Here is a 25197-nt window from a genome sequence, read left to right as displayed (position 1 = left end):
GGGAAATTGTAGACAATCACTCAGGATGGACTGGTGTCTTTATTTAACCTTACTAACTATGTAATATGCTACAGTTCCAATCAGTGTGCTATGGATTCATACCCAGGACTCAGTTAAGATGAATCCATAGCACACTGATTAGAACTGTAGCATATTACATAGTTAGTAAGGTTAAATAAAGACACCAGTCCATCCTGAGTGATTGTCTACAATTTCCCCTATCCCTGTACATTGTGTCTCATTAAGATGTTCATCTATTATATTTATATAGCACCATCAATTTACACAGCACTCCACACATACATTGCACCCGCACCCTACCCTCAAGGAGCCCACAATCCAAGGTCCCCAACTCACATTCATATACTAGAGCCAATTAACCTACCAGCATGTCTTTGGAGTGTGGGAGGAAACCCAAGCAAGGTACAGGGAGAACATGGAAACTCCAGGCAGGTAGCATTGTGGTGTGGTTGGGATTTGAACCAGCAACCCTTCTTAGTGCTAGGTGAGAGTGCTACCTACTACACCACTGTACCACCAATGAATCTTCTGATGATGATTGGACTATGTTGCGTGTACTTTTTTTCTGAATGCTATAAACGCTATATGAGTGTGTTTTTTCTGCCAAAGGAACTAGCGTTTTTTTAAACACAGTGTGCATGGAGCCTCAAGGTTGATAGAGGCTTTTCACACTCCAAACAAATAAAAAAAGCTTTGATTTGAGTTAGGGGTTTGGAAACACAAATTTATGAAGTTATTAAAAAGAAAAAAATATAACACATCCTCTACTACAAGATATTTCATAGCTGGAGGTTGACGTTGGGGCAGAAACATTATGCACCCCATTTTCTCCTAATAGTTTTAAAGTAGGGTGGGCATAGACACACAATAATTACTGGTACCTAATTAAGGAAATCAGCCAATCTGCAGAAACTGGTTATATTTAGAGGTCTAAACAGCTCTCTTAGAAAATATAGAAAGGTTTTGATTTAGACTGGAGCTTTTTAATTTAGCCAGAAGTACCAATTTAAAAAGACAAGAGAACACAGTGCAATATGTTGGGTGAAAAGGGTTATGTTGTGGGTCAGGTTGCTCTGTAATGTGATGTTTGGTCACGGTCACATTGTGATGCTAATTAAGTTAATTGTTCTGGTCACATGGAATTAATCCCATAGATCCACATGAAAAGAAATTGCATTAAGCCACATTACCCTGCAGTGAGTGAAATTAAATTTAAAAGAACAGCTGCACAGAGAAACATAAGAACAGAAGGCCAAAGAAACATATGACTGGTCATTTACAATAGTTGAAAATGAAAAAAAAAAAAGATTATTGCAAAATTTATAGTAAAATAACAACATGGAAACTGAATAACAAACTTACCTGTCAAAAAATATACACTTTATTACATCACATGGAAAGTTAATCAGAAGAGAGCCAAACAAAAAAATTTGTACTGCAATAATTTATTGTTGGGCACACCTATACAGCTAGAACTGTGGAGGATTTGGCTAAATGTAAAGGTGCCCATTCACAGAAGGTAACTGTTACTAATGATCATCTAATGTCTTGTGGTGTTTTACCTAGCGATAAGCTGGTGTTGGAGGTGTCTACAGAACACCCTCACATTTCTTTCTATAAGCCTAAACAAAAATAGTCTGCAGAATGTACTAGCCAGTACAAATTTGTAAAGATCTTTAGGTCATGCTGGCATGGTTGACTGCTCATTAGAGTCTAGATTCAGTAAGCTCTTATGATGCTGTGATTTTAGTAAGTAAAAATTGCATTATGTATTTGCATGCTGTGGTGAAAACCCAGCATCGTCTTAAGCCTCGTACACATAATCGGATTTTCAGCAGACAAAGCATCAGACTTTTGCTCCGAAGTGTGCCAGGAACTTGTTTTGCATACAAACAGCACACAATTGTCAGCCAACAAACACCAACGTAGTGATTACGAGGAATTTTAGCTCTTGAGGACCTCCCTTTGGGCACCTTCTGCTAATATCGTGTTTGGTGAGCATTGATTCCGAGCATGCGTGTTTGTGAATGAATGAATGAATGAGTGACTTGTATAGCACTTTGTGCTTTCAACTTTTGTGTGACGGACTTTTGTACAGACGATAGGAAAATCTGACAACAGACCATTGTCCGCGGACAATTTACTAGCCTGCCATCATACATTTGTTGGTGGAAAGTTGGACAACAATTGTCTGATGGAGTGCACTAACAGTTGGATTTTAGGCAAACAGTCTGTCATAACACAATTCCAAAAATATTGGGACACCTGCCTTTACATACACATGAACTTCAATGGTATCCCAGTCTTAGTCTGTAGAGTTCAATATTGCGTTGGTCCACCCTTTGCAGCTATAACAGTTTCAGCTCTTCTGAGAAGGCTGTCCACAGGGTTTAGGAGTGTGTCTATGGGATCTGACCATTCTTCCAGAAGCACATTTGTGAGATCAGGCCCTGATGTGGACAAGAAGGCCTGGATTTGCTCTGATTCATCCCAAAGGTGTTATATCGGGTTAAGGTCAGGACTCTGTGCAGGCCAATCAAGTTCTTCCACTCCAAACTCACTCATTCATGTTTTTATGGACCTTGCTTTGTGCACTGGCGCGCAATCATGTTGGAACAGGAAGGGGCCATCCCAAAACTGTTCCCGCAAAGTTGGGAGTATGAAAATGGCCAAAAAGTCTTGGTATGCTGATGCCTTAAAAGTTCCCTTCACTGAAGCTAAGGGGCCAAGCCCAACCCGTGAAAAACAACCCCACACCATAACCCCCCCTCCACCAAATGATTTGGACCTGTGCACAAAGCAAGGTGACTGACTACAACTAGCTATACCATGACTTGGATAAATGAGAGCCTTCACAGAGGTGGCCTGCTACCTTTCACCTAAACAGTTCACTGTTGTATATTGTGACCACTTTTCATGTGAAGGATTTATAGGTAACTGTAATGCCGCGTACACACGACCGGACTTTCCAGCAGACTAGGTCCGATGGTCTACCCAACTGACTTTTGGCGGAGTTCCGATGGACTTTCCGGACAAACAGACTTGGTCACACATGTGATGAACGTAATGACGTAAACGAGACTAAACAAGGAAGTTCAATAGCCAGTAGCCAATAGCTTCCCTTGCGTCGTATTTGGTCCTTCAGACCAGCATACAGACGAACGGTTTTCCCCATAGGAATTGAGTCTGTCGGACAGATTTGACATGTTCTATTTCTAGGTCTGTCTGATTTTTTAAACGAAAAAACGATCAAAAAACGATCGTCGGACCTAGTCTGCTGGAAAGTCCGGTCGTGTTTACGTCGCAATAGAAGCAAGTTTGGTGGGGAGGGAGGTCAGCCCTTGACTTTCTAAGCAAAATTTTAAATTTGCTGATCTGATCCAACATTGTGCCCAACAAAAATAGTCAAAAAACTAATAAAGGAGAAGAGGTCAAAGGTGATAACAAGTATCCTATAAATTTGGTCTGAAGTAATTGTAGCCCAATCTTCTTTACAGGTCTATTTCTTTAAGTCCAGAAGTTTCCATATTCCGTATGAGTACACACAGATGTTTTTACATCTTCCTTGCACATCTTTTTCCCCAGGGTGAAGCAATATTCAAAAAGAGGGAAGCAACAGGTATTGTGAATTTAAAAAAAAATAAAGTACAGCAAAAGGTAGGGTTAATTTTTTATTGTACATAAGGACAGGTCACAGAATACATTGTCTTGGACTCTGTATCATGTAGAAGTGGATAAGTGCATTGGTCTTACTCATTCAACGTTTTCTGCAAAGAAAAAAAAAGCAAGATAAGTTTTATTTGGGCTTCTACTATAGGCAACACAGATATTTCCTATGTAATATAATAAAGCACAAATATTGTCTTCTGATTAACAGTTTTTGAATTATTCTTCCACCTTTCTCCTCCTGCCCGTTATTACTCTCAGCCCACATTGTCCCTAAGGAGCACTAACCTTGGTGCTGACATCTCTGCTCTTGGCCCTCATTTTGTTCACTTGAGACTCTGCAATATCTGCTCGCTCTTCAGCCTCATCCAGCTCATGCTGAACCTTACGAAACTTTGAAAGGTTCGAGTTGGCTTGCTCCTCCTACAGATTAAAAAAAAAAAAAGCAAACATGGTAAAAAAGGAGTTACAAAGGAAAATGTAGCAATTTTTAAGGAGGACAGACTTAACAAAAAATACAGCGTTTAAATGGCTTATATGCAATGTTAACATTTTATATCACCTTAAAAAGACATCTGTAACAGAAGTTCACTGCTCATGAAAATAACCATGTATGAATATGAAGTGTCTGACTCAAGAAATACCTGTGTTTAAATCCTGCAAAAGTCTTCTCCTATATAAGTTCTACCATGCCTCAGCAGCAGACGAGGGAGAAGATGATTTGATGTTACAGTGGAATTACAGAAAGCTCTACTCAAGCACATCATACATGTGGTCAAAAGTTCTAAAATATCCCAGGTCATAATGCAGTTAATACTACTTTACTGAGCAATAAATATGTAGAATGTTGTATCACCTAGTTATTATATGTGGTAAAACATTTTTTCTGGAAACATACAAAAGCGTATTTAAAAAAAAAAAACTGTATCCTTTGGGGATTCCATGCATATATTCCTTCGTAATAATTTGTGAAAGAAAAGCCAACTAAGCCAAGATACTTACAGCCTCCTCTGCCTGTCTCTTATATGCCTTCACTTTGAGCTGTAACTTGTCAACCAGGTCCTGAAGACGAGCTAAGTTCTTTCTGTCCTCTTCAGTCTAGCAAAATATGAAAATTTCAAAAAGAATGGTGGTAAAAAATATACTGTAGGAGTGGCAAGAAGAAGCACAAGTACTGTCAACGTTGTATTAAAAACTATAGTTAAAATAGTACAATATAAACACTACCAGGCGATGTACGTTTTGTACCTAAGGTTGGCTGTAGATAGGCAGATGACTGATGGGTGGAAGAGATATCTTCCTATCTCTGAATTTTTCTTCCACCCACTACACCAGGTGAAAATATGGCTATCAAGCAGAAAACATGGTTAACAGACCATATAAAAAAGGGAGAAGAACAAAGGAATAAGTATGGGACTTTAAATGAGGCGTGTCTCTGTTAGTAAAGGATATTGTGAGTTGATTGTATAAAAACTATTAAGTGTAACCAATCTCTGATGGGTAGGCCCTATAATGAGCAAAATAAATAAATATTTCTTGTGTACAAAATAATGCACTTCCCATCAGAGATTGGTTACACTTAATAGTTTTTATACAATCAACTCACAATATCCTTTACCAACAGAGATACGCCTCATTTAAAGTCTTGTACTTATTCCTTTGTTCTTCTCCCTTTTTTATATATCCTCCAGGGATGGAGGCATGTCTCTGCTACGTTTGGGCGGTCTCGGGTCATTTTTTGTTTCTTTTATCATGCTTAACAGACCAGTCAACCCAAAAGTGATATTTTACTTACATGCAAAAATGGTGGGCTTAATCTGCCCCTGGATCCTTATATATCTCTATACTATAATAGCAGGGTCCCACTGCAATTTTAACTCGTCTCACTGGGAATTTTAACCCATCTTGCCCAACTTTGCATGTCCCAGAGCCTTATTTTGCATTCCAAATAAAATAAACTTTCAGCATGGAGAGTGAACCCCCCCTCTCTATATAGTTAGAGTCAAGAGCTTAAGCAAACAGATCTTACCAATCATAGTACATAGTAGCCCCCAAGAGCTCTCCGCTATATACCAAATGTAAATGATTTGACTCTATAATACTTTGTTATTAATTAAACTTCTTTGTACAAGCATGGGAGTTTTTCATGATTGGAAACACATACTTTTGTCCCCACAGGAAAGTCCTTCTTTCTTCAGTCCTTGTCTAATACATCAGCCTGTCCAAGTATTGGTTGTCTGTCATATGGTTGAACCAGGTAGGTAGCCTATGCTTTTTCTGCACTATCCATACAGTACATCTCTATCTTATCAACAAAGGTTTACATACACAAGGTAAGAACGAAGGAAGATGTAGGGGAAAATGTAAGGGCAGTATGGATTCCGGTTTGTAAAACTGGTCCAGTGTTAAAGTCACTATCACATTTACAGCTCACCAATGCACAATGAACAGTCTTTAAAAAAACTTGAACCTGTTAACCACAAATAAAGACTCAGTTCAATTACTGTAGTGAACTGCTTTGCTATCTAGGAATTATTCAGTGATCATAAGCATTGTTAATTACGGTAGATCACTACGCAGGAGGAATGTCAGACTAGTACACTCCGTATGAGAGCAGCAGTCCAGCTCTCTGGTGTGCTGTTAACCCAGGGCAGCTTTAAGAGTTGTAAGCACAAACGGGCCATATTCTTGACTCAAAAATAAAAAAATATTCAATTTGACTTTAAATGATTCTAAGGCCGCGTACACACGGGCGGACTGTTCGCCCAACTAAGTTCGTCAGACAATCCGACAAACAGTCCGTTCGAAATTTGCATGAACGGACTTGACCACACACGATGAGCAGACAGTCCGCTGAAAGCGTGCGCGATGACGTGAACGGCACGTACGACGGGACGAGAAATTCGACGTCCAATACACTGCAATGCAACCTTCGGCCGTGTAAATCCTTTCTGAGCATGCGCCAAACTTAGTCTGTCGAACTAGCCTACACACGAGCGGACTGTCCGCTGAAACCAAGTTTGGACGGACTGTCTTACGGAAATTTCGTAAGACTTTGTTCGTCAGACTGTCCGCTGAAACAGTCCGCTGAAGCCCACACACGAGCGGATTGTCCGCTGAAACACTGTTCAGCGGACTAAGTTGGGCGAACAGTCCGCCCGTGTGTACGCGGCCTAAGATGCTATATTTTATCTATTTTCCATGTGACAGATAGCATGGATCTTACAACAGGAGGAATTAGTAATATATGGCCTTCAGTGTTGACTGGAGCATATTATTCAGGTTAATATTTGTTTCATTTTAAAGCGATATTAAACCCAAAGCCAAAATTTTAATAAATTGCAGCTTGCCAATCATTAGATGTGGTGGCTGCATTATCTTTTTTCAAGTCTTTTTTCGAGTCAGCACAAGGGGCAGATTTAGACAGCAGCATTGTCAGTCTGGAGGGGGCAGGGTTTGGATGTAACCACTTAAGCCCCGGGCCATTTGGCTGGTCAAAAACCAGAGGACATTTTGCGATCCGGCACTGCGTCGATTTAGCTGACAATTGCACGGTCGTGCGACGTGGCTCCCAAACAAACTTGATGTCCTTTTTTTCTCATAAATAGAGCTTTCTTTTGGTGGTATAAAAATAGAGCGACAATTTTGAAAAAAAGCATTATTTTTTACTTTTTGCTATAATAAAATATCCCCCAAAAATATATATAAAAAAACTATTTTTTTCCTCAGTTTAGGCCGATACGTATTCTACATATTTTTGGTAAAAAAAATTGCAATAAGTGTTTATTGATTGGTTTGCGCAAAAGTTATAGCGTCTACAAAATAGGAGTTTGTTTTATGGCATTTTTATTAATAATTTTTTTTACTAGTAATGGCGGCGATCTGCAATTTTTTTCATGACTGTGACATTATGGCGGACATATCAGACAATTTTGACACATTTTTGGGACCATTGTCATTTTTGCAGCGATCAGTGCTATAAAATTGCACTGATTACTGTAAAAATTACCCTGGCAGTGAAAGGGTTAACTACTAGCTGGCTAGGAAGGGGTTAAGTGTGTCCTAGGGAGTGATTCTGTTAGGGGGCATGGCTACGAGTGACACGTCACTGATCACCGCTCCCGATCACAGGGAGCTATGATTAGTGACATTGTCACTAGGCAGAACGGGGAGATGCTTGTTTACATTAGCATCTCCCCATTCTTCCTCTCCGTGAGACGATCGCGGGTATCCCCACAAACATCGAGCCCGCGGGACCTCCGGTCCTACTCACGGAGCTCGCGGCGGGGGATGCGCACGTGACCACACGGTGACAAATTCAAAGGGACGTACAGGTACGCCCATTTGCCAAAACGTGCCATTCTGCCGACGTATATGTACATGCGGCAGTCGGCAACTGGTTAAATACACTGACAAATTGAAGCCATACTCCAACTAACACTTTACAAGCAGCAAACAGTTTTTTTCCTTTTGGGATATGAGCACCGCTGTCTGTGTTAAATGGTTTGTCTCATCCCTGTAACTGCAAAAGAGCTTGTTCTTTTGAAAACAACAGACTTACTGGCTGGATCGCCAGATGAAAATGGAAGAAAGAATACCTAAAAAAAATGAATACAGCTGTCACATCCAAGAATTGGTAAGTTTTCTTTTGGGTTTAAAACTGCTTTAACATTGAACATTATTATACTACATTTAGTTCATGTGTTCTGCACCTGGTAGGTGAGTTCTTTATTTCTCCTCTCGTACTTTCTCATGCCCTTCACAGACTCGGCATTGCGTTTTTGCTCAGCCTCCAGCTCACTGTCCAGTTCCCGAACTCGAGCCTCCAGCTTCTGCAATTGCTTCTTACCACCTTTCATTGCAATCTGCTCAGCCTCATCTAGACGTTGTTGGAGATCTTTGATTGTTTGCTCCATGTTCTTCTTCATCCTTTCCAGGTGGGCACTTGTGTCCTGCTCTTTTTTCAGCTCTTCTGCCATCATGGCAGCCTGTAATGAAATTATTTTATGTACGATATAATATACAGGTTTAGGCAAGTTTATGTTAGTGTGATCATGCTTATATAATTTTACAGTAGTCTTATTGTCTCTACTCTACAAGTATATGTACATGCACATACACACATGTGCACTCAACTACATTATTCCAAAGTACACACATCTGTAATAGCTTTTTTCGCCTTCTCTTCTGCATTACGGCACTCCTGCACTGCTTCCTCCACTTCTGTTTGCAGCTGAGACAAGTCAGATTCCATCTTCTTCTTCTGATTGATCAGACTGGTGTTCTGTGTCAAACAGTAAAGATATAATTAGACACTTGAAGTCACATAGATGGCTACAAAGAAATGAGAAGCTGCATTTTCTAAATATCAGGAGAGCCTTTGGTTAAACTATTGTTGGGAGGACAAAAGACATGGAACAATCCATTGATAGAAACAACTGTGCATCTAAATATGGAACAAAGAGTCATTTATAGGTCACTCTATTCAAAGAAATGACCCTTACTTTGAGCAAAGGAACTAGTGTAGCCAGCTGACCTGTGAGTGGAGGAGCTGTACTCTTTCACTGGTCTCTAAGAGTTCCTGTTCTGCAAGCTTTCGTGCTCTTTCAGTCTGTTCCACCAGAGACCGCAGTTCCTCCAGCTCTGCCTGGAGTAATGTGTTTCTCCTCTCTACAATTGCAATGTTCTCCTTCAAGTCTTCACTGGCTCTTAATGCGTCATCCAGTTGGATTTGAGAGTCCTGTAACATTACAAACACAACAAGCATTAGTTTAAAGCCACCCTTTTCATGCAGTAAAGTATATAAAGCTTCATAGGAACCTTCAGAATCTTGCAAGTATCTTTCAATGTCCTCTAGAGCACCCACAAAAACCACTGAGCGCTGTTAAGCTGTAGACATTTTTCTTTATATCTCTGTTGTATACTATTTATCACATTCATTTACTACTCAAATTTAAATACTAATGAGGCCTGGTTCACACCTATGCAGGTTGCGGTTGATGCGTTTTCCTGTTGTGTTTTGCGTTTTTCTCACATGCTTTTTTGGCACATTTTTGAAGCGTTTCCTCTGCGTTTCTATTGAAGTCTACGGAACTAAAAACGTAACCTGATGTGGGAAAAAATTCGCTGACTGGCCCTTTCCAAAAAATGCACCGGTGGAAAACGCAAAGATGTGAACATTACCCACAGGGAACCATGCTAAATAGACTGTAGTGCAGGAAGGAGCGGCGAAAAGATCTGGCTAGCCATCAACATTCCTGCTTCAAAATGGTATTTACATATCAGCTCATCACGGGTTTTTGGTGTCCTGAGTCAAGCACTAATTGCCTGGTTTACTTTCAGATTGTAGCCTTTTACATTATATTGTACTAAAAGGATGGTTATTTTAACCAGACATTTTATACCAGAACATTATTTCATCTTTCTACTACTGATAATTGGTTTCAAATATTACTTAATATCAAAATCTTAGGGTAGTTATAAAAACTGGCAGATAAGGTGCATATCCAGAAATCAATATAATTATATGTGCAATCAATATGTCATTTCCATACTCATTGTAAAAAGCACATATTTGACTATCATTTATAGTATTTCTCTAGCTCTTCATTAGTGAATCTGAAAAGTTTAGGTATCCACCTGACACTACTTTTGTTATTACCTTTAGGTAGCTTTGGAGACTCTTTACTTGTTTTTGTGCTTCAACTGCCTGACGATTAGCCTGGCTTAGCTGGACCTCCATCTCATTTAAATCTCCTTCCATCTTCTTCTTGATCCTTAAGGCCTCATTACGGCTCCTAGTTTCAGCCTCTAGTGATGTCTGCAGTGAGTCCACCACTCTTTGATGGTTTCTTTTGGCCTGCTCTATTTCTTCATCTTTTTCAGCCAATTTGCGCTCTAAGTCTGCTTTGACTTGGTGCAGCTCCAACTGGGCACGGAGGATCTTACCTTCCTCATGTTCAAGGGAGGCCTGTGAAGGATTTCAAGAGACAATGACTAATCAAACAAATCAGTGCTGCAAAAACATTAGCATGTAAGTGATATACTATGATATAATGTCTGCAGCCATCTTTAGTAAAGAGGGTCCAGTTGCGTCGGCTCACCTCAGCTTCCTCTAGTGCAGATTGTATCTCCATCTTCTCCTGATCCAGTTGCTTACGTATCTTCTCCAGCTCATGAATGCTTTTCCCACTCTCTCCCAGCTGTTCTGTGAGGTCTGAGATTTCCTCTGTGTTACAAAATAAAACATTTCAAATCAATGCCTTGATAGCCCAAATGTCTAGCACAATGTATGCTACTAGGAATGCTCTCTTAATATGGAACATCTATGGATTTCTATGGGTTTCTTTCTTAGTTTTGACTAAATACTAATTAATGTCTAATATACCGTAAACTGGAAACTCTGCTGTTTGCATTCTGATATGTGTACTATTCATATTTTCTCACCCTGAAGATTTTTAGTCTCTCTTTTGAAAGTCTCTAAATGTTCCAAAGATTCCTCATAGGCATTCTTCAGCTTAAATAGTTCAGTACTCAGAGACCGAGCTTCTTTCTGGGATGACTCTAGCTCTGTCTGGGATTCTTCAAATTTCTGCTTCCACTCAGCTAGAACCTGAGTACAAAATGATAGTGAGTATTAATTCAATCTGCGTGCTTGTTAAAGAGAATGTGCTACAATATTCCTCCTATGATTACCTTGTCAAAATTCCTCTGCTTCTTGTCCATTGCAGCAGCTGCAGCATTTGACCTTTCCAAATCAACCATCAGATCCTCAATTTCATTTTGAAAACGGTGTTTCGTTTTTTCCAGAGAGGAACACTTGGCATTAGCAGCTTCTACACCTTCTTCTGCATCCTGCAATCTCTGTGCCAGTTTCTTCCTTTAAAATGTCAGGAGCGATATAATAAATTATAAAGGAAAGGTTTATATGCAACACAAATGTTTCTTCCGGAATATCAATTTCTGTAGACACATTTAATTATGTCAGTCTTACTTTGCTTCCTCCAGTTCTTCTGTCCTTTGGATGGCATCAGTCTCATACTTGGTTCTCCACTGAGCTACCTCTGAGTTGGCTTTAGACAGAGCTCTTTGAAGTTCTGCCTTAGCCTCTTGTTCTTCTTCAAACTGTTCCCGCAGGAGATCACTATCATGACGGGCAGACTGCAGGGCATGTGCTAGGGCATTTTTGGCCTGATGAAAATTTAGGCAGATTGGGTTAAACTTATGAAGATTTCACAATTTTGTGAAAAGTTTTTATTGTTACTCTTATAGCTGTTGCTACTGTTTGTTTTGATTTATATCACATGTACCTTGGTCTCCTCTTCCAGCTGCCTCTTGAGATCTTCCAACTGCTGGGTGTAAGTTTGCTTGCCACGAGTCATCTGAGACACAAGTGACTCTTTTTCATCCAGTCTACGTGATAGCTCACCTGAAAAAAAGGATAATATTGATTTTTATGAATTATTATGCTTACTGCTGGAGTCTCAGAAATATATAACATTTTGCAAGCAATTTTACCCTATATTGCCCATATAATAAAAAAATATAATAAACCTCTCAAATTTACAACGTATTATTGATTAAAGAAGACATCATTTAGCAAGGTCTAAGAGGAAAGGGTGGGTGGTCAGAGCAGGTGAAGATAATGGTTTGTACTATTTGTACATCACAGTATAATCTAGAAGGAGGGCGTGATCTAAGTGTAGTATGTTACTTATTTATTATGGCACAAAGATAATTGACAAATCACATTTAGCAGTTAAAACTTGGCTTATCAACAAAGTAAGACCTCTGGTAGACAACCTCAGCACAGCAGGGTACCTTAACCTGGGGAAGACACACTGGGTAGGTCGGTGGAATCAACCTGAAGGGCAGAGAAAACACACCAGGGGGCGCCAGACTAAGTGCTGGAGTATGAAGGACTAGTACATAAATAGCTAATTTATGAAGAAGAAAAATAGCACTTTAGGTGTACTCTCAGTTGGTGGTTGGCTCATGCGTATGGGGTGGGGAGCCTCATCCACCCTTGCAGCGTGAGCAGTTCAGATGTCAGGCCGGGTGCCAGCTTGGATGGAGGAAGCAGGAAGATGGTGGAGGGCTCCGTGGAATACAGAGGGGCCTGGATGTGATGTCAGCGGGGTACCCTGTTGTACTGAGGTTGTCCATTAGAGGTCTTACTTTGTTGATGAGCCAGTTTTTAACTGTTAAATCTAAATTGCCAATTGTCTTTTGTCATAATAAATATGTAACATAGTACAATTAGATCACGCCCTCCTGTTCTCTTTATCTGTTCACTCAGAGATACTTCAGTCTCTCCAGAGGTGCTGCATCAAGTGTTTTGAAGAGGAAGGTCACCCTGTAAATTCAATTTGGACTTTTTGAACTTTCTACTGTTCTCACAATATAATTAGTGTACACATGCTGCTCATTGTGTCACATACATCTCTTTTCATCTATGCTCTCAAAAGTGTCGGTTGTGATTCAGAGTTTACCTTCTTATCCTGGGCACAGGTATGCTTCAACACACACAAACACTGAGTGGTATCGTCTCCTAACTCCTATTGTCCTACTAGCTGTAAATGGTGTATGTAATGCTATCACTGCGTTTCTTTACTAATATTTGAACTTGTAATAATAAGAATAGTGAAAATTTCCCTAGTCATTCTAAAGTGGTAAATTATTAAGAAGTAATAGCATTTCCGGTTAAGAAACAAAGATAATACCATTTTCGGTCTGCAGTTTGGCACGCAGGGTGGACAGCTCAGTAACAGTTCTCTGGGATTCCTCAGCCTTAGTCCGATGCTCACTGACATGATCCTCTAAGGTACGGCATAACTTCTCTAAGTTAGCCTGCCAAGAGAAAGTTTATTTCAAAACATAAAAATTTAAGGTAGAGCTTCATAGATAAATAAAATGATCATATATATATAATAGCTTAAAAGTCATTACTTGTTGAACTAATGGTATATGCTGCAGTGAACATGTTTATAACTATAAAGTGTTACAGAACCTTATAGCATCTCTCTGTCAATAGAAAAATAACTACATGTTGGCATGCTGTAAAAACGAATTTCCACCACACTCCTTTTCTTGACAATTTAGCCCAAATCTGGGCTCCCTAAGTATGCAGACCAGGAAAGGCAGAAAAAAATATTTCCATACTTCTTCTATGACTTAAAAGAGAAGTATGGGCAAATCTTCTTTGGCTATACTTCCCCTGTGGATGACAGGGGTTCACTTACTTTTGATCCTGCAACCCAGAATCACCTGATAATCTACTGCTCACTATCAGCTGACATGGCAGAGCCACTCCCAGATCAGGATCGGTCAGAATTCACCCAGCTACCTGATTGACAGCTGGCCCTGCCTCTCAGTGCATGGCTGAGAGCCAGCTACGCCTGCCCCCTTCCAGCCCAGTGGTCCAGTTGGCACTTGAGGACTGAAAACTGAGCGATCAGCAGTCATGTGATCGCTCAGTGCTTGTGATTGGGGCCACCATGAGACAGTTGCGAAATCACATCGACATCTATGCTACAGCATATTAATGCAAGAGATTTAAAAAACAGGCAGTTAACTACCATTCTTCAGAAAGAGATGTTAGTAAAGGCAGCCTCAATACACTCTCATTAAAGGGCTAACAACTGCACCTAATCCAGTATCTACAGCTTCATACCTGGACTAGTAATGACTTATAGTCAAATTGGGTGTAAATTGGGGTTGATTTACCAAAGGCAGATTGCAGTTCAGCTTGCAAGGGAATTTTTAATTTGCAAGGGAGTGTTCACTCAGCCTAGTGATTGTGTCGAAAATTGCCTAATCACATGCAAAAAAAAAATCAAAGATAAAAAAACAATTTTTTTGCCTAAACTTACTAGAAATCATCAGAGCTTCACCTCATCTGCTAAGCTAAGCAAAAATTCTCTTGAAAAATGAATATTTCCTTGCAAATTGTGCAGTCTATTTGCCTTTATTAAATCAACCCTTTCTTATATCATTGTTGGATATCCTAGTGAGTAAAATGACAGCTTAAATTTAGATTACTATGACTGAACCACATAGGAGTGCTTCTTAGTTGATTTCTGACCTTGGCTTTCACCATATGCTCCATGTTGGATGCTAAATCATCCAGTTCCAGTTTAAATTCACTCTTCTCCTTTTCCAGTTTCTGTTTGACTCTCTGTAGATTGTCTATCTGCTCACTGAGTTCTGCCACAGAATCTGCATGTTTCTTCCGTAGGGTAGCAGCAATAGCCTCTGATTGCAGAGTGGACTCTTCCAGATCCCTCCGCAGTTTAAGGAACTCAGCCTCCCTCTTCTTGTTGAGCTCCAGTTGTACTGTAGTGGCTCCCCCAGCTTCTTCTAAACGCTCACTGATCTCTTCCAGCTCTCTTGATAGATCAGAGCGAAGCTTTTCTATCTTTGCTCGAGCTGTTCTTTCTGCTTCCAGTTCCTCCTCCAACTCTTCAATACGGGCCTGAATGAAACGAGTTCAAATATTAAATATTTTACCTGAACATGTTGATGATCAGATACATACAAATTGATTCATTATTCTTACACAGTACTACCAGACTAAAACAGGATAGTTACAAAACAAGGAAAAAATGTTTCATTGTCCAATTTGTTCCCCCCAATCCAATGCTGCTATCAGAATAACTATACCTACCTGAAGCTCTTTCATCTTCTTCTGCAGCTGAATACATACATTCTGTTCATCTTCAACTCTTGTATTAAGTTGGCTGATTTCAAAATCCTTTCTGGAATATGTAAAAAAACTTGTAAGTCCCATTCAGAACACAAGAGTGCAGTTATAGTTTAAAGTAAATGCACATTATTGGTGGATGGTGGTATATTTTTTTTGTTGGGGGGGTGGGCAAACAATCTTTGCTCCAAAACATTACAGTGAATCATTTAATCATTTTTATTATTTTACACTAGAGATGGGCCCAACACACCCCTGTTTGTAGCAGAACTACCGAACGGGGAAAAGTTCTCCCCATATTAGCGAACTCCATTGAAGTCTAAGGGAGCCGAACATTGGAAAACAAAAATGCCTATTTTGAAGGCTTATATGCAAGTAATTGACCATAAAAGGGGTATGGGGATTCGGGTATTGCCCTGGGGGACATGTATCAATGTAAATTTCTTTTTAAAAAACAATCGTTTTTGCAGTGATTTTAATGATGCTTAAGGTGCAACAATAAAAACGAAAAATTCCTTTAAATATAGTGTCTGGGGGGGGGGGGGGTCCCCTTAGGTGGCCTGTAAAGTGGCGCATCTGTAGGATATATAGAACATGCTGTAGCAAAAATTAAGAAAAAAAAAGAAAAGTCAAATCACATTTAAATTGGCTCACGTTTGTAATTGCCGGAACCAGGCTATTGAAAAAGAAATCGCTCCACACTCATTGATGGCTGACTGCCAAGTGCCTTTTAAAGGGGAGTTCCAGATTCCGGAAAGCCCCTGCCTGCAGACCCCCATAACCACAGCCCAGGGTTGTGAGGAAGCCCCCCCGCTCCAAAGCACCACCCATGTTGAGGGCATGTGGCTTGTTATGGTTGACCTGCCAGGCTGCATGCTTGCACCCCATGCCATTTTTAATTTTGGAGTTCCCCTTAACCCAGACCCAATGGTCTGTTATGGACTCAGGGGGGACCCCAGAACTTTTTTTTTTACTATTTTTTTGATGCCAAAGGTTTTTTCTTTTTAAATTCAGCTGTCAGCGGGGAAGCCCACTGACAGCCAATGACTTATCGATGAATCATCGGTTGTTAAAGATGCCGCTGCCAGATTCCCGACCCCGCTCCTTAATAACCAGATGGTATTGCGGCTCAAATGGGCAAAGCTTTGCCCAATCAGGGCACAGAATGCTCTGTGCAGCATGCAGTACATTGCAGGGCATTCGGTGGGGTGAACACCCTGCAAATTTGGGTGTTTCCCGAACAGGGCAAACAGCCAATTTTTAGCCTGAACTCATGCTCAGGCCGAACCATTTGCCCAACCTTATTTTACACCATATTTAATCACTTACTTGTTCAGTTTTTCCTCCAGTTGCAGCTTGTCATTTTCAAGATCCATCAGACTCTCCTGATTCAATTTTAGATCTCCTTCTAGTTTCCTTTTTACCCTTTCCAGGTCCATTCGTATTTTCTTCTCCTGCTCTAGTGATCCTTCCAGCTGTATGGGCCACAAAAGGTTTTAGAAAATTCCCAGATAAATTTGTTCCTTAATACCATTCTGCTTGTGTGACTTACATCATCAACCTGTTGCTCTAGTTTTGCTTTGGCTTTAGTCAATACGTTGACTTTGTCTTCTTCAGACTGGAGGTCATCTAGTGTTTGCTGGTGAGCCTCCTGAAGAGCTTTTTTCTCTTTTGTTAATTTTACAATAATCTCATCCAAGCCAACCATCTCCTCAGTTAGATTTTTGACCTGTGAAAATAACAATATATACATAAAAACATCCTAACGATTACTAGATAAAAAAAACCTGGCCAGATAATAAAAGTGAGTTCACCTTGTTCTCTGTGGCATGCTTCTCCTTTTCCACTTTTGCTAGTGTCAGTTCCAAATCATCAATATCCTTCTTCAGCTCAGAACATTCATCTTCTAGTTTCCGCTTTTTAGCTGTCAACTCTGCATTCATCTCCTCTTCATCTTCTAGCCGCTCTGTCTGCTCCTTCAACTTTGCTTCTAGTTGGATTTTGTTTTTGATTAGTTGTTCACACCTCTCATCAGCATCTGCTAGGTTATCTTGTTCCTGAGGTTTTTGAAAATGAAAAACTTTATAAATGCATTCCTTCCTGGGGTTCCAACTCTGATGGCAAGATTTTTTATTTTTTTTTGTGATGACCTTTATTATCGCTTTATTAACCTTTCGACATATGGTATTTCATAGGAGATAAACAAATGTACACTTACTTCAAATAGATTCACCTGCTTTGGTATGGCAACAGTGAATTTTTACATCAAATTTCGATTTAGTCATAGTCTTTTGACTAAACATTTTAGTTGTATTTTAGCCATCTGAATTGTGAAATCTCCAGTACATGCATTAATTAATAATTTCTCTAGAATTTCCAAACTCATTATATACTCCTGGAGTAAAAAATCGAATAACATGTTATTATTTAGGGTCTAAGGCTTGATTCACACCTATGCATTTTTAGTGCTTTTCACATTTTGCAGATTTGCATTACAGCCCATTTAACACGATTTTCTACAGAACACGTTCTGTAGAGCAAATAAGCAAAATGCAAAAAGCATTAAAAATGTGCAGGTGTGAATCAAACCTTAAGGTCTTGAACATGCACTGCACACACACACATTTAGCCATTGTGATACACATATAAATAAAGCCCAGTTTAATAAACATACAAAAATATTGCTTTTTGACAAACAGAAGTGCAAAAATATAAAAAACAAAAACAAACTGTAAACTCTATTGGCTGTAATGCCATTGCACATATTACCTGAATATATTACCAATATTAAATATTAAGGAAAAAAGAAACCTTTTTCTTAATTTCTTATTCTTTCAGCAGTTTAGTAGATGCTCCTTACATATTCTTATGTAGTGCAATGCATGTTTAAACTTTAATGTGCTATTATTATAGGCTGGGGATGGAATTGTGTTGCCGATTTAGAAAAGGCCAGCAGAGCAGTATTAATCTTGAGGTAAAATTTCGATTTCGTTTTAGTCATAGTCTTTCTAATAAAATGCCATTTTAGTTTTAGTCATATGTTAGTCATCTGAACTGTTTTGGTTTTAGTCATGTTTTAGTCAACTAAAATAGTGTTAATTTCGTCTCCAAAAATATTTTTTGTCGACTAAATTGACACTGTATGGCTGGGAGCTAAACTGTATACTCACAGCTTGAACTTGAAGCTGAAGATCATTCTTTTCCTGCAATAAAGAGACCATTTTTTCTTCAAGTTCTTTGCGACGTGCCTCTGACTTCTCCAGAGCTTCTTTCAGCTTCTGGAACTCTTCTTTCATAGTCTGCATCTCTTTCTCTGTCTCTGCACTCTTAAGCAGGGGCTTGATCTTGAAGTAAAGTTTCATCCATGGCCAGTTTTTGACTCCCATGAATGCTCGAATGTTCCACTGGATCACTAAGAGGGCATCTCTGGCCAAAAAAGAAAGTAGTAATTCATAAATATTTTGTTTAATACTTTGTGATTCCTTAATTCTGTAGTAAGACCTTATGATATGGAGCACCATAGCTAGCCCTTGTTATTCATACATTTCTCACTTCATACGTGTCTCTTGTGAGATAGAGTAGTGCACAAAAAACATGGATTGGGGACATGATATATAACGTATACAATACATAATACTGAACCTATATGAATAGATAGCATACCTGCGCTCCAAAATCTTCTTAAATTCTGATCTGGAGAGAACACCTCTGGACTGGGCCTGGATACGGGTGATAATTCTAGAAAGTCTTTCATCTCTCATCTCTTCAAGTTGACCCAATAATCCAGCCTTGAAGAAAACCTGAAAAAGCATGTTTAAAGTGAACCTATGCCCAGACCATGCACAATAAAGTGTGTATTTTATATAAATTCTTAATAAGATAAAGTATTTTAAAACAAGCCCTCAATCAGCTCTGTAGCAATATGCAATGTACAGAATTAATCTTTGAATTTCACAATAGGGACATTGAAATCTAAGCTATTTTGACAGCCTGCCAGCCTTCTACTGTAAAACAAACAGCACAAACTAAGCTACACGCATACTGAAAGAGAGCTGGTTTTGGAACATGTGTACTACTATCTGTTTAACAGAGGTTGATCTAATGACTGGCTTCTGTCGAACAGTCTTGCTGGAAAACATTTGATCAGTGCTTGCAGCCAATGGCTACAAGTGCTGATCAGTGTATTCTGTTGGGGGGGGGGGGGGGGGGTGTCTCCTGTCAGAGTATAATAGCACAGCGGGAGAGATCCCTGCATCACACATTGTTGTGTTAATTCAGGGATCTGACCATTTTTTTTTTCTTCAAAGAGGAGGCAGCTGCAACTATTCGCTAGTGATCTGACATCAATAAAGAATTATATATAAGATTAATAGTGAGCTAAACCCAAAATAATACAATATATATATGCAAAAATATGTGAAAATATTAATCATTGTGCAAAGTCCTTGTGCAAAACAAATTAAAAGCCTCAGTGATAAAACATGAATTCCACTGTCTCCATGTGATAAAGAGGATAATAGTGACCACAACTAGTGATGGACGAACTTCCGACGGGACGTTTCGCGAACGCGAAACGCGAACGGACACAAACGTTCGCGAAAACGACCGTTCGCCGCGGGCTCCATTGACTTCAATGGGAGGCGAATTTCGCAAACCTTTAGGTCGAATTTGCGGCCACGGGGTAATTATTAGGGGGTAGCACGTAGTCCCACCACCTGGACAATAGCATAATACATGTATGAGGTGAATTTGGGATCGATAACTACAAGCATTTTTTTTTTATTTGGGAAATTGTTCTGACAATTCAGGACTATGGAGCTAATGAAGGCAATGGAGGAGAGGGAAGGTCAGGGACCAGGGTAGGCAAACAAGAGGGTGCAGGAGATACAGAGCACTGACAGCAGCACCGTAATACAGAGCACTGACATCAGCACCGTGACATACAGCGCTGACAGCAGCTCCGTGACATACAGCGCTGACAGCAGCTCCGTGACATACAGCGCTGACAGCAGCTCCGTGACATACAGCGCTGACAGCAGCTCCGTGACATACAGCGCTGACAGCAGCTCCGTGACATACAGCGCTGACAGCAGCACCGTGACATACAGCGCTGACAGCAGCTCCGTGACATACAGCGCTGACAGCAGCTCCGTGACATACAGCGCTGACAGCAGCTCCGTGACATACAGCGCTGACAGCAGCACCGTGACATACAGCGCTGACAGCAGCTCCGTGACATACAGCGCTGACAGCAGCTCCGTGACATACAGCGCTGACAGCAGCTCCGTGACATACAGCGCTGACAGCAGCTCCGTGACATACAGCGCTGACAGCAGCTCCGTGACATACAGCGCTGACAGCAGCACCGTGACATACAGCGCTGACAGCAGCTCCGTGACATACAGCGCTGACAGCAGCTCCGTGACATACAGCGCTGACAGCAGCTCCGTGACATACAGCACTGACAGCAGCTCCGTGACATACAGCGCTGACAGCAGCTCCGTGACATACAGCGCTGACAGCAGCACCGTGACATACAGCGCTGACAGCAGCTCCGTGACATACAGCGCTGACAGCAGCTCCGTGACATACAGCGCTGACAGCAGCTCCGTGACATACAGCGCTGACAGCAGCTCCGTGACATACAGCGCTGACAGCAGCTCCGTGACATACAGCGCTGACAGCAGCTCCGTGACATACAGCGCTGACAGCAGCTCCGTGACATACAGCGCTGACAGCAGCACCGTGACATACAGCGCTGACAGCAGCTCCGTGACATACAGCGCTGACAGCAGCTCCGTGACATACAGCGCTGACAGCAGCTCCGTGACATACAGCGCTGACAGCAGCTCCGTGACATACAGCGCTGACAGCAGCTCCGTGACATACAGCGCTGACAGCAGCTCCGTGACATACAGCGCTGACAGCAGCTCCGTGACATACAGCGCTGACAGCAGCTCCGTGACATACAGCGCTGACAGCAGCTCCGTGACATACAGCGCTGACAGCAGCTCCGTGACATACAGCGCTGACAGCAGCTCCGTGACATACAGCGCTGACAGCAGCTCCGTGACATACAGCGCTGACAGCAGCTCCGTGACATACAGCGCTGACAGCAGCTCCGTGACATACAGCGCTGACAGCAGCACCGTAAGCAGCCCCAGGAGGAAGTCAGCACAGCACAGGGATGGTGTGATCCCCTCATAATAAGAACCCCCAGGAGGAAGTCAGCACAGCACAGGGATGGTGGGAGCCCCTCATAATAAGAACACCCAGGAGGAAGTCAGCACAGCACAGGGATGGTGGGAACCCCTCATAATAAGCAGCCCCAGTAGAAATATGACACCGCTCAACCTCTTCAAAGAGGAGGGTAGGGGCATATAGTACGGTGTGCTTTTTTGGGTCAGGGAAGTGAGCCAAATGAATTAAGAAGGTCTGTGTGCTTGATTCCAAAAATTGTTTATAGACATATACATGGTCTACTGATCACATGTGTTGAATTCCTCCGAGATCCATGCCTCATTCATTTTTAGAAATGTGAGGTAGTTAACACTGTGGTGAGCTAGGCGAGTACGCTTATCGGTCACAATCCCCCCTGCTGCGCTGAACGTCCTTTCGGACAGGACACTGGATGAGGGGCAAGCCAACAGTTCGATTGCAAATTGGGCAAGCTCTGGCCAGAGGTCAAGCCTGCCCACCCAGTAGTCTAGGGGTTCATCACTCCTCAGAGCGTCCACATCGGCCGTTAACCCAATGTAGTCGGACACCTGACGGTCTAGGCGTTCCCTGATGCTGGATCCGGATGACACCTGTCGATGGGTCGGCTGAAAGAATGACCTCATATCCGAAGTCACCAACACATCTTCAAACCGGCCTCTTCTTGCAGGCGCTGTTGGATTGGTACCCGCAAATCCTTCTCTGGGAGTGGGAATTGCTCCTCTGCCAGCGCACGCAAAAGCAGAATGCAGCATTTCTCGAAGCAAGGCCTGGAAGTGCTGCATTCTGACAGCCCTCTGCGACGGCGGTAACATTTCCGCCATTTTGTGTTTGTACCGGGGGTCTAAGTACGTTGCCACCCAGTACTGGTCCTTGACCCTCATGCTTTTTATACGGGGGTCCCTATTAAAACACTGGAGCATGAAGGCCCCCATTTGCACTAAAGTGGAAGCGGTGTGGTGGCCTGGCTCCTGCTCATCATCCAGGATAATGTCGTCCTCTTCATTCTCCTCTCCCCATCCTCGCACAACAGGGATCCCAGAAAGGTTTAAAGCATGCTCTTCTTGCTCCTGCTCATCCGCCCCGGCACCATCCTCCTCTGACTCCTCATCAGACTCCTGTTGTTGACTTGTCTCAGATAGAGTAGCCCCCCCTGGGAATTCATCCAGCATTGCGACTTCCTCATCTTCCCGCTCCTGCTCCTCCACAGCCTGATCAATGACACGACGCAATGCACGCTCCAGAAAGAAGGCATAAGGTACCATGTCACTGATGGCGCCATGGCTGCGACTGACCAGTTTGGTGATCTCCTCAAATGGCCGCAGAAGTCTGCATGTGTCGCGCATGAGCAGCCACTGGCGCGGTGAAAAAAAACCCAGCTCCCCAGAACCGTTTCTTTCGCAGAGTTCATACAGGTAGACGTTAACTGCACGTTTCTGCTGGAGCAGCCTATCAAGCATATAGAAGGTTGAGTTCCATCGCGTCGGGCAATCGCAAATAAGACGTCTGACCGGCAGATGGTGTCGCCGCTGAATGTCAGCAAGGCGAGCCATGGCCGTGTAAGATCTTCTGAAATGGGCCGAGATTTTCCTTGCCTGCCGCAAGATGTCCTGGACCCCAGGGTATTTGACAAGGAATCGCTGCACGACCAAGTTTAAGACGTGTGCCATGCACGGCACGTGCGTGATTTTGCCCTGTTTCAATGCGCTAAGCAGATTGGCACCGTTGTCACACACCACTTTACCAACTGTCAAATTGAGCGGTGTTAGCCACTCATCTGCCTGTGAACGCAAAGCTGAAAGGAGTGCCGGGCCAGTGTGGCTCTTTGCTTCCAGGCACAACAGACGCAGCACGGCATGGCAACGTCTCACCTGGCATGTGGAATAGGTTCTGGGGAGCTTGGGCGGTGCAGTGGAAGAGACGCTAGCAGCGGAAAAGGAGGAGGCAGCTGAGGAGGAGAGGGAGGAGGATGGAGTAGGAGGAGGAGAAGAAGAGTCAGGCCTGCATGCAATCCGTGGCGGTAAAACCAAATCTACACGGGTGCCACGGGTTACATGCTTGACGGCCGTCAGAAGGTTCACCCAGTGGGCAGTAAAACTGATATACCTTCCCTGCCCGTGTTTGCTAGACCACGTGTCTGTGGTCAGATGTATCTTGGCACCGACACTGTGTGCCAGAGATACATTCACTTGCCGCTGAACATGGCCATATAGCTCTGGGATGCCCTTCTCTGAGAAATACTTCCTTCCTGGGACCTTCCATTGTGGTGTTCCAATGGCCACAAATTTGCGAAAGGCCTCCGAGTCCACCAGTTTATATGGCAGTAGTTGGCGGGCTATGAGTTCTGACAAGCCAGCCGCCAACCGTTGGGCAAGAGGGTTATCCGGCGTCATCATTTTTTTACGCTCAAACATTAGGCCCACGGAAGCCTGCCTTTTTGCAGAAAAATGTGAGCTTGGCGTGATGGAAGGTGGAGTGGAGGACAATTGTGAGGAGAGAGGAGAAGGAGAAGTAGAAGACGAGGCTGGACGGTGAGAGCCTGCAGTGTGGCTTTGTGTGTTCCGTTGCTCCCACTGGGCTCGGTGATGGCTGCTCATGTGCCTTCTTAAGGCGGTCGTCCCTAGGTGAGTATTGGGCTTACCGCGACTAACGCGTTGACTGCAAAGATTGCAGATGGCAACGCTATTGTCAGCAGCGGACACGTTAAAAAAAGCCCACACTGCGGAGCCATGTGCCGGTGTCCTGGGAGCGCCAGATGTGACCGTACATGGTCGATGACTCGCTCCTGATACATTTGCAGTCTGCTTTGTCCCTGCTGTGCAATGTAAGTCATTGCTGCTTCTCCTCCCTATCTGCTGGTCCATATCTCCCTCTGAACTCCCCTCCTCTTCCTCTCTTGTGGGCACCCACGTGACATCACTAGACACGTCATCATCAACGTCACCTTCCCCACCGCTATAAGTAGAGTAGGCAGCAACACCGGGGACCAACCTCCTCCTTGGGCTGATCTGGGTACTGGCGTCAGACTGCTGAGTAGCGCTTGTTGCTACCTCCTCTTCCTGATCCAATACCAAGAGTGGCTGCGCATCAGAAATGTCCTCTTGATATGGATCGGAAAATAATTCCAGTGACTCAAGCGGAAGGTATGTGGTGGTGGTGGTGGTGGTCGTGTTGTTGGTGGTAGTGTCTTTGGGGGTGCACATAGCAGAGAGTGAAGAAGAGGGTGCAGATCGAGAGGATGAGGAGGGTGCAGAAGAGTAAGGCTGAGCGAGCCACTCAACCAAGTCTGGTGCATCCTTTAAAGTAATTGAACGCACCTTCTGCAACTTCCCACTTTGGCTCAAGCCTGTTGCTCCTGCCCTACCCCTACCACCCCTGCGGAAGGGCCTGCCTCTTCCTCTGCATGTCATTTTTTAAATGACCCTGTGACAAAACTCTTAGTCCCTATACCGCTGAAGGACTGCTGCAGTATAGGTGAGCGGTCAGCAGTGGTGCACGTCAACCCTATCTATTGTGGACCTATAGCGGTCCTTACAGAACAGCAGACTGTACCGCACTCAAGCCTATGTACCGTAGCACCCTATACCAAGTTA

The 25197-nt window shown here is 42.5% G+C and overlaps 1 protein-coding gene and 1 long non-coding RNA gene across 2 annotated transcripts in view; one reads left to right on the top strand and one right to left on the bottom strand.

The window, feature by feature from the left end:
- The window catches only part of LOC143960544 (uncharacterized), a 30193-nt gene extending 21865 nt beyond the window's left edge, over positions 1-8328 (top strand). Inside the window, exons 2-3 of the long non-coding RNA XR_013270340.1 lie at positions 5866-5944; positions 8243-8328. This is a non-coding gene — a long non-coding RNA (uncharacterized LOC143960544). The remainder of the gene's footprint in view (positions 1-5865; positions 5945-8242) is intronic.
- Positions 3680-25197, bottom strand: part of MYH7 (myosin heavy chain 7) — an 85931-nt gene continuing 64413 nt past the window's right edge. Inside the window, exons 20-39 of the mRNA XM_077469245.1 lie at positions 19052-19188; positions 18559-18814; positions 17203-17445; positions 16941-17117; positions 16718-16863; positions 15353-15443; positions 14771-15160; positions 13410-13536; positions 11997-12115; positions 11681-11877; positions 11383-11566; positions 11134-11299; positions 10791-10915; positions 10349-10657; positions 9224-9427; positions 8846-8971; positions 8400-8675; positions 4690-4785; positions 3976-4110; positions 3680-3788 (exon numbers count right to left, since the gene is read on the bottom strand). Of these exons, the coding sequence (XP_077325371.1) occupies positions 3771-3788; positions 3976-4110; positions 4690-4785; positions 8400-8675; positions 8846-8971; positions 9224-9427; positions 10349-10657; positions 10791-10915; positions 11134-11299; positions 11383-11566; positions 11681-11877; positions 11997-12115; positions 13410-13536; positions 14771-15160; positions 15353-15443; positions 16718-16863; positions 16941-17117; positions 17203-17445; positions 18559-18814; positions 19052-19188 (3522 nt within the window). The 3' untranslated portion in view covers positions 3680-3770. The remainder of the gene's footprint in view (positions 3789-3975; positions 4111-4689; positions 4786-8399; positions 8676-8845; positions 8972-9223; positions 9428-10348; positions 10658-10790; positions 10916-11133; positions 11300-11382; positions 11567-11680; positions 11878-11996; positions 12116-13409; positions 13537-14770; positions 15161-15352; positions 15444-16717; positions 16864-16940; positions 17118-17202; positions 17446-18558; positions 18815-19051; positions 19189-25197) is intronic.

Source organism: Lithobates pipiens, unplaced genomic scaffold (assembly GCF_037356315.1).
Source record: "Lithobates pipiens isolate NorthernLeopardFrog02 unplaced genomic scaffold, aLitPip1_a1.2 Scaffold_11, whole genome shotgun sequence".
Taxonomy (NCBI): Eukaryota; Metazoa; Chordata; class Amphibia; order Anura; family Ranidae; genus Lithobates; species Lithobates pipiens.
The sequence above is the reverse complement of the archived record's forward strand: the minus strand, read 5'-3'. Positions and strand labels throughout refer to the sequence as shown.